The sequence below is a fragment of the Pipistrellus kuhlii genome, unplaced genomic scaffold (assembly GCF_014108245.1).
Source record: "Pipistrellus kuhlii isolate mPipKuh1 unplaced genomic scaffold, mPipKuh1.p scaffold_m20_p_2, whole genome shotgun sequence".
Lineage (NCBI taxonomy): Eukaryota > Metazoa > Chordata > Mammalia > Chiroptera > Vespertilionidae > Pipistrellus > Pipistrellus kuhlii.
This window is the reverse complement of record NW_023425515.1, coordinates 52,817,943-52,829,738: the sequence shown is the minus strand read 5'-3', so window position 1 is coordinate 52,829,738 and position 11,796 is coordinate 52,817,943. Positions and strand designations below refer to the sequence as shown.

Below are 11,796 nucleotides of genomic sequence, written 5' to 3'. Positions count from 1 at the left end.
TTTGAAACTTTATTAATGTAGCCTTTAGAATTTTTAGAATTTACAACCTGCTCCTGCTTTTCATTTTATTTTATATTTTTAATATTTGAAAACAACTTTGAAAAAAACAGAATTTCTCTTTTCTCCTTTAAAGTTGAGCTTAAGTGATTTGTCTTAAATTCCTTTTCTTTTCTGCATTCCCCTAGCCTGCATTCTCAGGAGCCCATTTTGCTCTCTAATCATTTGGACATTAAACTGTCTTGCAAATATTATCATATTCTGTCTGTTCTTTCTCTACTGCCTGATTGTCAGCTCCTCAAAGACAAACATCACATCCTTCAGTTCTTCTGTATTTCCCCCATTGAGCCTAGGAGATTGATTGCTAGTGTGCAGTATGCTTCACGCCGTGGGGACTTAATAAATATTTTATAACAGTATTAAAATGTTGAATAAATTTGACAGCAATGCTGCTCTTCATCACTTCAAGTGCCAACACTTTCTAGGTCCTTTCTCTGCCTAGCAACCATTTTCCCAGCATACCTGCAGGTCCCCAGACAGTACATCCAAGCTGAAGCTCTCTTTTGATCCCACTCTCCTTGCCCGAGTTACGGAAATACTATTTACTTGTTTTCCCTTGAGGAATATCCGGTTGGCACCTAAAGATTCTGCCATGCTACCTGAAGTTGCTTTTTCGTTCCATAGTAGGGGTGGGGGAAAGACAATAGGGATGGAGAAGGCTTTATTTTAGGTTACTTTCCTTTTCTCCCTAAATCATCTTTCTCAGTAAGATACAATTCCCCTATGCATATTTTCATATCTCTATGGGTGTTTCTCATTCTTAGCACCTGAACAGTGCTAAGGATTTTAGGTAAGAGGTTTTGGCATTTTAACCATCATTGTTTCTTCACGAGCTTTATTCAATTTTTGTCTGCTTACTGTAGTCAGGCAGGCAACACTTGTCTTATAACATCATTCTCCTACTAAAGATTATTTTGTGCCTATGAAGCACACTCTTTTATGTTATATGGGTCTAATGTTGCAACATACAGAAAGGCTTACTCTTATTGTCTTTTGGCTAGGTAATTACATTTTGCAAAGCACTTTGGCATCTATTCATTGTCTCCTGTAATCCTCACAACAACTTTGCTAGGTGGACAGGGTAGGGGTCATTATCTCCAGACAAGGAAACTAGGAGACCTTATTTTTAAAAATTATTATTATTTTTTTATTAAATTATTATCTTTGTACATATCTTACCATTGGCCCCTCCCTCCCCACTCCCAAATATGCCCTCCCTCCCCAGAGTTTTGTGTCCATTGGTTGTATTTATATGCATGCATAGGAGACTTTAAGTGACCTGTCCAAGGTCACACAGCTTGCTTGGATGGGTCCACATTGACACAACCAGTCCCCACTTCCTGTTTGGGCAAGTGATCACACACAGTTCAACTCGCAGCATAAGGCCTGACAGGTCAGTAGACAAGGCTGCTAGAAAAAAACACACAAAACAACCAGAGACCGATAAAAAGGGCAAAAGGGCATAGAAGGAAAGTGGAGGCGGGTCATTAGGTGAAGAAAGCACCGCGCACGCGCAGATCGCTCTCAGCGGCCCGGAAGGAGGGGGAGGAACTTCGCTGACTCGCAGCTAAACTCCACCTCCGGCCAGCGCGCAGGCGCACGTCCTCGGGCGTAAGGTCAGGAGAAAGACAGGGCGCCGCGCAGGCGCAGTCGCGCGCCAGGGTCCCAAGATGTCGCACCCCAAGTACAAGCCGTCGCGCCTGGCCACTTTGCCCCCTACGCTTGACCCAGCTGAATATGACATATCTCCGGAAACCCGGAAGGCGCAAGCCGAGCGGTTGGCCATAAGATCTCGGCTTAAGAGGGAGTACCTGCTTCAGTACAACGACCCCAAACGCCACGGGCTCATCGTGAGTGGGGTCTCAGGGCGGGAATCGTGGGTCTTAGTTGGGGCGCTCCGCTCCGGCGGGGCAGCCCAGACCCGCCCCGGGGGGCCTGGCGGCGGGGCGGCCGCCGTCCCGGGTCAGGGTCTTAGACTTTGGCCCTCGTCCAGGCCCAGAGAGCAGGACTGCTCACCAGCCCGTTAACCTTGGGCGGAGAGGCTGGGGGTCCAGAGAAGGAAGGGCTGGGGGCTCCCACCCCTGGCACCCGGCTGGGGCTGAGCTCTGGCTGCATCGCTTCCCACCTGATGATCTTGAGAAAGTTACTCAACTCTGCCGCTTGCACTCAGTTTTCCTGCCTGAAAAATGGGAGCAGTCCTCCCATCTTAGGAGGATTAACTGAGATAAAGCACGTGACCAATACATTGCCGGGCTTGTAATGAGTGTTTGAAAGTGTGTGTGTGTGTGTGTGTGTGTGTGTGTGTGTGTGTGTGTGTGTGTGTATATATATATATATATATATATATATATATATATATATATATTTATTTATTTTAAGCTGTTTCCCACCTTTCAGCTCACACTTCATAGTAATGCTGCTCCCACCTGATGGGAACACAGTGATTCTTCACTTCGTATTTTTAAAGACCCAAAGACCCTGCGGCTTGTTGAAGTTTTGGGCTTTGGAGTCAGACTCCAAGGTGCTACATATTAGCAAACTACAGGGTGGGTCAAAGGTAGGTTGTGAGCACGCAAAACACAAGTTTGTTCTTGTATTATTATTTTTGTTTTTTTTAATTTTTATTTATTAATTTTAATTTAATTTTTTTAAAATAGTTTTTTTTAATTTAATTTAATTTAATTTTTTTTATAGAGAGGAAGGGAGTGGGATAGAGAGTTAGAAACATCGATGAGAGAGAAGCATCAATCAGCTGCCTCCTGCACACCCCCCACCGGGGATGTGCCCGCAACCAAGATACATGCCCTTGTCCGGAATCAAACCTGGGACCTTTCAGTCTGCAGGCCGACACTCTATCCACTGAGCCAAACCGGTTTCGGCTATTTATTGACTTTTAGAGAGAGGGGAACATCGATTGGTTGTCCCACTTTTTTATGCATTTATTGGTTGATTCTTGTATGTGCCCTAAAAGGAGACCCAACCCACATCCTTGATCTATGGTGGGAGGAGTTACCCAGCCAGGGCCCATGTATTATTATTGTTTTATCTTCCATAAGAACAACTGAAACCCACTTTTGCCCCACCCTGTGTATGACCTTAGGCAATTTGCCGAACCATTCTGAACCTTTGTTTTCTGATCTTCATGGGAATGGTATTAACTTTTTTATTAGAGTCGGTGTGAGATTAAATGAGGTAGTTTGTGTAAAATTCCCGGTACATAATATATGCCCATCAAACTGATAGCTATTTTTATTTAACAGGGGTGCTTTTTGGTAATTTTCTGTACAAGAGCAGAAATATGATGTGAAATGTGATTTTAAAGACTTCTTTACCCAACAGTTGCATTGGTATTCTGTAGGAATTTTTGGAAGTTGTGAGAATTGAAAGAAATTTGCATTGTTCCAGAGACTATCTAAACTTTCCTGAATATTATTCAAATATCACAATTATTTAGAGTTAAACTCTATTACTATCCCTGTTTTACAGAAGAGAAGACAACATGGGAAGGACAAGAAGTGTATAGAGTTATAGAGGCCCGGGACACGATATTCATGCAACAGGGCAGGGGGGAGGGGTGTCCGTCAGCCTGGCCTGCACCCTCTCCAACCTGGGACCCCTTGAAGGATGTCCGACTGCTGGTTTAGGCCCAATCCCACAGGGCATCCCTCTCGCAGTCCAGGACTATGGCTCCTAACTGCTTGCCTGCCTGCCTGCCTGATCACCCCTAACTGCCTCTAATTTGGCCCCAGCCTAAGCCACAATCTGGCCTCCCTCTGCAGGAGGGGACCTGGCAGATCAGGGGAAGGTGCCGCCCCCATTACCCCACTGCTGCTGCCACGGTGGGCCTAAGCCTGGGCCCTTTGAAGCTGTGCCTCGGACCTTTGCAGGCTGCCTGGGGCTGCCTGAGCCTCAGCCCTCACAGCTGCTGCAGCTTTATCTGGAAGGACGGCTGGATGGTCGTCCAGAAGACACCCACCCTAATTAGCATATTACCCTTTTATTAATATAGACTAGTGGCCCAGTGCACAAAATTTGTGCACATTAAAAGGGGATTAATTGGAGGAAATAATTTAACATTGCTATTTGCCTTTTCTCTATAATAGAAGTGTCAGAGATGAAAGAAAATTAGTAAAATGTAAATGAAAACCTTCCTCCTATCAGAGTCTGGGGCACACCACAGGATCCAGAGTCAAGTCCCTGCCCACCCACATACACCTCAAAATCATGTGAGACCCAGACCTGGCCGCCCCTCCCCCCCCCCATTGGGCTAGATCAGACCTGGCCAGTCCCACCCTTGACAAGCCCTGCCAGGCAGGGGGTGTAGCCTCAGGTCCCCTGGCCTGGTGCCAGGACGGCGGGGTGTGGCTTCAGGTCCTCAGTTAAGGCCCACCAGGTGGGGGACACGGTCTGAGATTCCCCTGACAAGCCCTGCCAGGTAGGGGCGGGTGCAGCCTCAGGTCCCCTGTCAAGCTCTGCTGGGCAGGAGCACGACCTGAGTTCCCCTAACCCAGCACTGGAAGTGTACCTTGAGGTCCCCTGTCAAGCCCCACCTGGTGGGGAGCGCAGCCTGAGGTCCCCCAGCCTGGCTGGCGCTGGGGTGGGTGGGGGGGGGGGGCAGCCTAAGGTCCCCTAGCCCAGCACCAGAATCGGAAGTGCACATTGAGGTCCCCTCCCCATCAAGCCCTCGGCAGGGGGCAAGGCCTCAGGTCCCCTGGCCTGGCACTGGGGGTGTGTGTGCGGCCTGAGGTCCCCCAGCCTGACACCAGGGTGAGGGGTGTGGCCTGAGGTCCCCTGTCAAGCCCCATGGAGGCAGGGGAGGGTATAACCTCAGGTCCCTGCTGATTTCTTGTTAAGGCTCCTTATGGGAACTTGGCCTCAGCTGTGGGTGCAGCCATCTTTCTGATATAATGATGGTCAGTTAGCATATTTCCTCTTTATTATAATAGATAGGATACTCTTTTAGCAAGTGTTTGAGCAGAATTTGAACTTTGGTCTAAGTAACACAGAGCATCTGCTGAACCAGTTGGCTGTACCATCTCTTGCCAAAACTTATTTGTGAAAAAAGGTGCAGAGCGAGACATTTATTATATATATACACAATTAGCTTTGATGTGCCAGATAGTATGATGTCATTAAAAATGATAAGGACTTGAACCAGAGTTGAGGTTTCAGCTCCATAGAGTTTCTCTTTTCCAGTTCTGTGACCTAGGGCAACTTCAATTTTGTCATTTAGAACAGAGATAGTAATACTTGCCTAATTGGTTCTTCTATTCATTGAGTGTCTCATACTTAATTATGTACTGATCGATCAATACATGAAAATTACCTGCCTGATCTTTAAGAATGATTGACTCAGTGTATAAATAATTATTCAGGATCTATTATAGGCCAGGCCCTGTTTTAGATGTTGCAGTAACAGTGGAGAACAAAACAGGCAGAGACTCCTGTCCGTATAGAGCTTTCTTTCTAGTGGGGGAGACAAGTAGTAAGTTAAAAAAATAATCATTTAGCAATTTAGATAGTGACCATGATAATAAAAATAAAGCAAGGAAGGGGATTAAGATTGTGTGTAGGAAGAGAGAGCAACGGCAGTTTTAGATAGGCCCAGGGAAGGCCTTGCTTATAAAGTGACATTTGAGTGAAGATCTGAAAGATGAGGGGACAGAGCTAGGAAAGTAGCATTTTAGGCAGAGGGGACAGCAAGTACAAGGGTCCTTAGATAGTACAGTAGGTCCTCAGGTTACTTTGGAGATCCGTTCCTATGGCGCAGTGTAACTTGATTTTCACAGTAAGTTGGAACCCACCTAGGTAAACAACTATATCATATGGAGCACATACACAGCAGTAATAAAGTGAAACAGTAAAAATAAATAAATAAATAAAAGATAACTCCTGACCTTTACTTGTGGTAAATAAATAATTAAAAACAAACAAACACAAAGTACATATGTACATACATAAAAATGATGGAACTTTTTTTTAATATATAAATAAATGGAAGATGGTGATGTAACCGCAAAACGACGTATGTTGAGTCCAACATAACCCAAAGACTGTCTGTAGTGTGCTTACTTAATTGCAAAAATACTGAAGAAATTGTGGCTAATGGGGAGAAAGATGAGGGCAGTGTAGGAAGAAATGAGGTCAGAAGGACACCTGGCCTAGATCAGACCAGGCCTTGTAAGTCATTGGCAGATTGAATGGAAAGTGTAAGAGATGGAGGCGGTCAAGGATGACTCCAAGGTTTTTGAACTAGCCGATGGGAAAAATGAACCTGCTTTTTACCAAGATAAAGAAGAATGAGAGGAGCAGGGATAGTGGTGGAGTGCATGCTGAGAAATCACTTTGGGATGAGACCTCACATATGACATGTCTGTTAGACAGCATGATAGTGATATTATGTCTGGAGTTTAGGGTAGAGATCGAGGGCTACAGGTATAAGTTTAGGGTAGAGATCAAGGGCTATAGGTGGATGTTAGAAGCCATATGACTGGAGATCACCAATAGAGTGAAAGTAAATAGGAATGGCCAACAAATTTTGAGGTCCAAGACTAGGGACCCAGTGCATGAATTCATGCACCTTGAAAGGAACTGTGGGCCGTGAGGCTGCAGTGGGCACAGGGGCAGGTCTTGGCCCATCCTCTGAGCCCCCACCTGGCCCCTTCCACTGCTGCCCCTGGTCCCTTATCTGTCAGCAGCCCCACTCCCGCTGCTCACACCCACTGACGGTGCAGAGCAATTGGGGCCGGCACCAGCAGCGGGTATGAATGGGGCCAGCACTGTCAGCTGGTGTGAGTGGCAGCTGCCCTGATCACCCCTCAGGAGCAGGGGAAGGTGGAGAAGCCCTCAGTGGTGATTGGGACTGTCAGCTGCCGCTTGCACCCACTGACGACGCCGAGCGATCTGGACCAGTGCTGGCAGCAGGTGCAAGCACCAGGCAGGATTGTGGCACATGGGAGCAAAGAATTTTCAGTAACCACCAGAAGCTTGCCCCAGTGACAGTGACCAGCGACCCACCGTGACTGGCACCCCTGGTAACACGTTCCCGCCATATTTCACGTGCGCCCCTTCGTGGTCAGGGTACATCATAGCGACCGGTTGTTTGTTGTTCCTCCATTTTGTCTATTTGCATATTAGCCTTGTATTATATAGGATTGGCGAGTAAGGAAGAAGAGCAAAAGAGACTAAGAGGGAATGATGAGAAAGGAGGAAAATTAAGCCGGTGTATGTCATGGAAAGCCATGATTTCAGGAAGGATTGTTCCCCATGTCACATGCTGCTGGTAGTCCAGATGTGAAGTGGTGGTAAAGGAGAACCTTTCCCCATGTTGTGTGTATAGAAACATCTCTTAACAGTACTGGGCTCAGTGAACTATGGTCATGGGGTATTTCATTTTTATGAAATGTGTTTCTAGAAGGCAGATCTATCACATATCAAAGTGTAGAGAGCTGACTGCCATTTGATAATTCATGGGAGAGTCATTCAAATACATTAATAGCAGAAAGGATAGGTAAAAGAATAGATGTATTAAGCTCAAATTTCACCTTGAATTTATATCTGATGTCTTCACTTTTGCTGTTTCTGCAAACAGTTTGTTGTAAATGTTACTGTGAAAGATCCAGTTTAAGTAATTTAGTCCTACCAATTATGACTTCTTGGTATTGATTAGGACAGTGGTCGGCAAACTCATTAGTCAACAGAGCCAAATACCAACAGTACAACGATTGAAATTTATTTTGAGAGCTGAAAACCGACCCCTGCATGTGGTATTTTGTGGAAGAGCCACACTCAAGAAGCCAAAGAGCCACATGTGGCTTGCGAGCCTCAGTTTGCCGACCATTGGATTAGGACCTTGAATGTTCTTACTGCTTAGTATTAAGATTTTAAAGCTTATTTTGTTTGCTTATTTTTATCAATTAGTTAATTGGAGTGAGTAATTTTGTAAAATCATTTGGGGATTTTGCTAAATTATGTATTTGGAGTATATTTGTTATTACATTGTTATTCTAGTAAACATATTGAAATGAACAATTAATTTTTTTAAAAAAAGACTGATTATTTTTCAAAAACAGCATTCTTCTTGCTACAAAACTATTTAATAGTATGAAATATAATATTTTGCTCTTAAAAATATCAGCAAAAAAACGTAAAGTTCATAGTTAGCCTACCTCACTCTATCCCTTCCTGCAAGTTATCTGTAGCCTGGAAAGATCAGTGTGGAGGTAACATTATAAAGAGTTGGCAACAAAGTACAAAGCATGACAGAGCATATGAAATTTATTGGTCGTCATTGGGAATACTATGTGCTTTTGTTGGTCACACTTCAAGAAGAATGATGATGCTAAAAACAATAAAAAAAAGAATAGATCACAATGATCAAAGAAAAAGTAGTTTCTCTGACAGCTTTAAAAAGATTAGGATTCTTGCCTATCTAGTGTGGCTCAGTGTTTGAGCGTCAACTTATGAACCAGGAGCTCACAGTTCAATTCCCGATCAGGACATATGCCTGGGTTGTGGGCTCAATCCTCATTGTAGGATGTGCAGAAGGCAGCTAATCAATGATTTTATCGCCATTGATGTTTCTCCCTCTTCCTCTCCCTTCCTCTCTGAAATCAATAAAAATATATTTAAAAAGAAAAGAAAAAAATTAGGATTCTTAAATCTTAAGTAAATAAAAAGCTTAAGGTTGTTATAAAAGTGCTTTTAAATTTCAGAGAGTTATTCAGCCAATAGAAATAAAAGATTTTCCTTGAAGCTACTTAGGAATATTCAGAGCGTACCTTTAACTGTAGTAGAGAACAAAAGGAAAGTATCAAGAACAGTCCTGATGAGGTTGTTTCTTAGTGTGGCCCTGCTTAAGTTTCTGTTACTTTTTGTTATTAATTCTAGGAAGATCCTGCCTTGGCTCGTTGGACTTATGCAAGAACAGCAAATGTCTATCCCAATTTCAGACCCACTCCCAAAAACTCCCTCCTCGGAGCTGTGGTGGGGATTGGGCCCCTCTTCTTCTGGTATTATGTTTTCAAAACTGACAGAGTAAGTATCAGGACCTGAGGTTTAGTTTTTGTGCTCTTTTATTTTTATTCTTTTCCAGCACAAGATAAAACATAATTGAGTTATATGTTTGATTTTATTTATCATTTCAACTCATAGAAATATGCTTTGTTAAAAATCACTGATCTCTGGGTCTTTCAAGTTTAACAGATGCTCTAGAATTTAAAGTAATAAAATGGTCAATTTAAGTTTCTAAAACTGGAATTTACTCAAGAAAGAGTTTTCCTGATGTATTTTAGATGATGAGGAAATTATACTGTGGGTATTACACAAGAGAATATAAAATATAACTTTTAAGAAGTTTAATTTCTTTTTTTTCTCATTAGAAGATGTGTAGAAGTTAAACTTATTCTGATTCACCTGTAGATATCATTTTTGCAAATTTTTGCAATTAGTTTTCTGAATTCATTTATTTTACAAAGATGTTTTTGGGGAGTAAATATTAACAAAATATGCAAATCATTTAGTGTGTTCCCTATTTATGTGAATTCTAGTTATATTGGTTACACTTTGCAAATTAATGTTAAAAAATATTAATAGGCTAACACTAGAAAGCAAAAGCAGCCCGTGCTGGCCATCACTGCCATCAGATGCTTGGGTATATGATTGAGAGAAAGCCATGCTTACCTCTGACGTTGGACCCTCTAATGCTGGAACCCCTGTCCCAGCTTCTAGGCCTCACAGTGCCATCTACACTAGTGCCACCTATCTACCGTGTTTCCCCGAAAATAAGACCTACTTATAGGTTTCCTTCTGAGTGAAATATAAGGCATCCCCCCGAAAATAATGCCCCTCTAGGCTCTGTCTCAGAATGAAAATTAATTTACCATAAACTGGTTGCTAGGGCCGCCCCAACTGGTGTCTAGCAACCAGTGACGTTACTCATTTAAAGATAGTGCTATTGCTAAACATGAGAGATTTGGTCCACTGATTCTGAAAGAAATGGAGTCACAAGAAATTCACCAGGAAATTCAGGAATTGGATTGTTATGATGATGTTCCAGAAGATGATGACATAATTGTCATTGAATAAAAGTAAATTCTTGATACTGTAGGATTCACAGTTTGTCTGGTTTGTGTTGACAACTACCGTACTACTGTACCGTATTCAGGTAATAAATTTCCTTTATTTTCATTTAACAATAAATGTGTACCGAATTCTTCTTCATGGAAAAATAAGACATCCTCTGAAAATAAGACCTACCACATCTTTGGGAGCAAAAATTAATATAAGACACCGTCTTATTTTCAGGGAAACAGGGTAGCTGTGCCTGAAACCAGCCAATCCACTCTCCTATCAGAGGGTATATTTTTTGATTATCTGATAAATATTGCTTAACAGGAAGATAGGCCACACTTACTCAGCGGGTATTTGCATTTTGCTTGCTATATATACTTTTTAGTGGAGTAATACAATTTTATTTACTAAAATGTGGGTAAGATATTTTCCAATAGCATTAGTTTCTTTACTTTTTTTCAGACTACTGTTTCCTCACTCATGCTCCATAGGTTTTAAAACGAGGGAGGTGGAATTAGGTTTGGAGCATTTCAGTCCTGTTTTTAGAGTTGTATCATGGGTTGTGCCAGAATACATTGTTTTTAATGTTTGCTTGTTTGTTTGTTTTCTGTTTACTCAGGATAGGAAAGAAAAACTTATCCAGGAAGGAAAATTGGACCGAAAATATAACATCTCCTATTAAGGCTGACAATGATGACTATATATATTATTGTTTAATAAATCTATGAATCATGAAATAGTTTCTCATTCTTAATGTTACCTTGATTCAACAAACGTTTACTGAACATTGTAGAACTTTGTGAGCATTCATAGTTTAATGGAGAAACAGATGCATCTTATTCGTTTTCTCATTCAACAAATAGGTGCCTACACTAAGCCAGCACAGTATTACTTTAGCATCATCAGGCCATTGTTGAAGCAGTTGCCTGTTTATAGTTATGGGAGCACCAAGATGCACTAGTGAATCCCCTGGGTTCCAGGCCTATCCCCTCCTGCTCTCCTGTGTAACAGCAACTCTGAAAACTGTAGTGGTGTGCGTTTTTTGTCTACTTTTCCTCAGGTGCAAGAACTGAAAATGATCAGGTGATATTATAGCTTCAGATTAAAGCCAAATCCTGGGATAACTATGATTGATTTTATATATATATATATATATATATATATATATATATATATATATATATATATATATATATATATTTGTCCCTGTTTCTAGCATGGAGCTTCTAAAACCCTTGGGATTTCCTAAGTGATGAGATAAAGGTGGCTTTTGTTATGTTAATTAGGTGATTTTTGGACCCTACCTGAGGAGGGCAGGTTGCCAGGAGAACCAGCCCTGTGGTTAGAGGGTTGAAACTTTTCAGTCCCACTCCCTATCTCCTTGGCTTTGTATCCCTGCTGAGCTGGAAAGTATCTGATTCCTTGTCTCAGTTTCCTTATCTTTAAAACAATATAGGAATATTGTTATTGAACTCATTAGTAAGTTATTGAAAGAATTTAGAAGCACACATTCAGATCTCAGTGAGTATTTACATTATTTTAAACCTGATTGATGAAAGTTTTAATTTGCATTTTATTATTGAGGCCTCACTTTTTTAAAACATTTTTGTTCATTTATATTTGTTTTTTGCTTGCTCAAATCCACTGCCCAATTTTTTTGAAGTAATA

At 42.0% G+C, this 11,796-nt stretch overlaps 1 protein-coding gene across 1 annotated transcript; it reads left to right on the top strand.

The window, feature by feature from the left end:
• The first annotated feature begins 1,659 nt into the window (after positions 1–1,659).
• Positions 1,660–10,865, top strand: NDUFB4 (NADH:ubiquinone oxidoreductase subunit B4). The gene is made up of 3 exons (XM_036448315.2): positions 1,660–1,907; positions 8,947–9,093; positions 10,748–10,865. Exons 1-3 carry the CDS (start codon positions 1,728–1,730, stop codon positions 10,808–10,810), a joined length of 390 nt encoding a protein of 129 aa, XP_036304208.1. The 5' UTR covers positions 1,660–1,727; the 3' UTR covers positions 10,811–10,865.
• Positions 10,866–11,796: the final 931 nt, after the last annotated feature.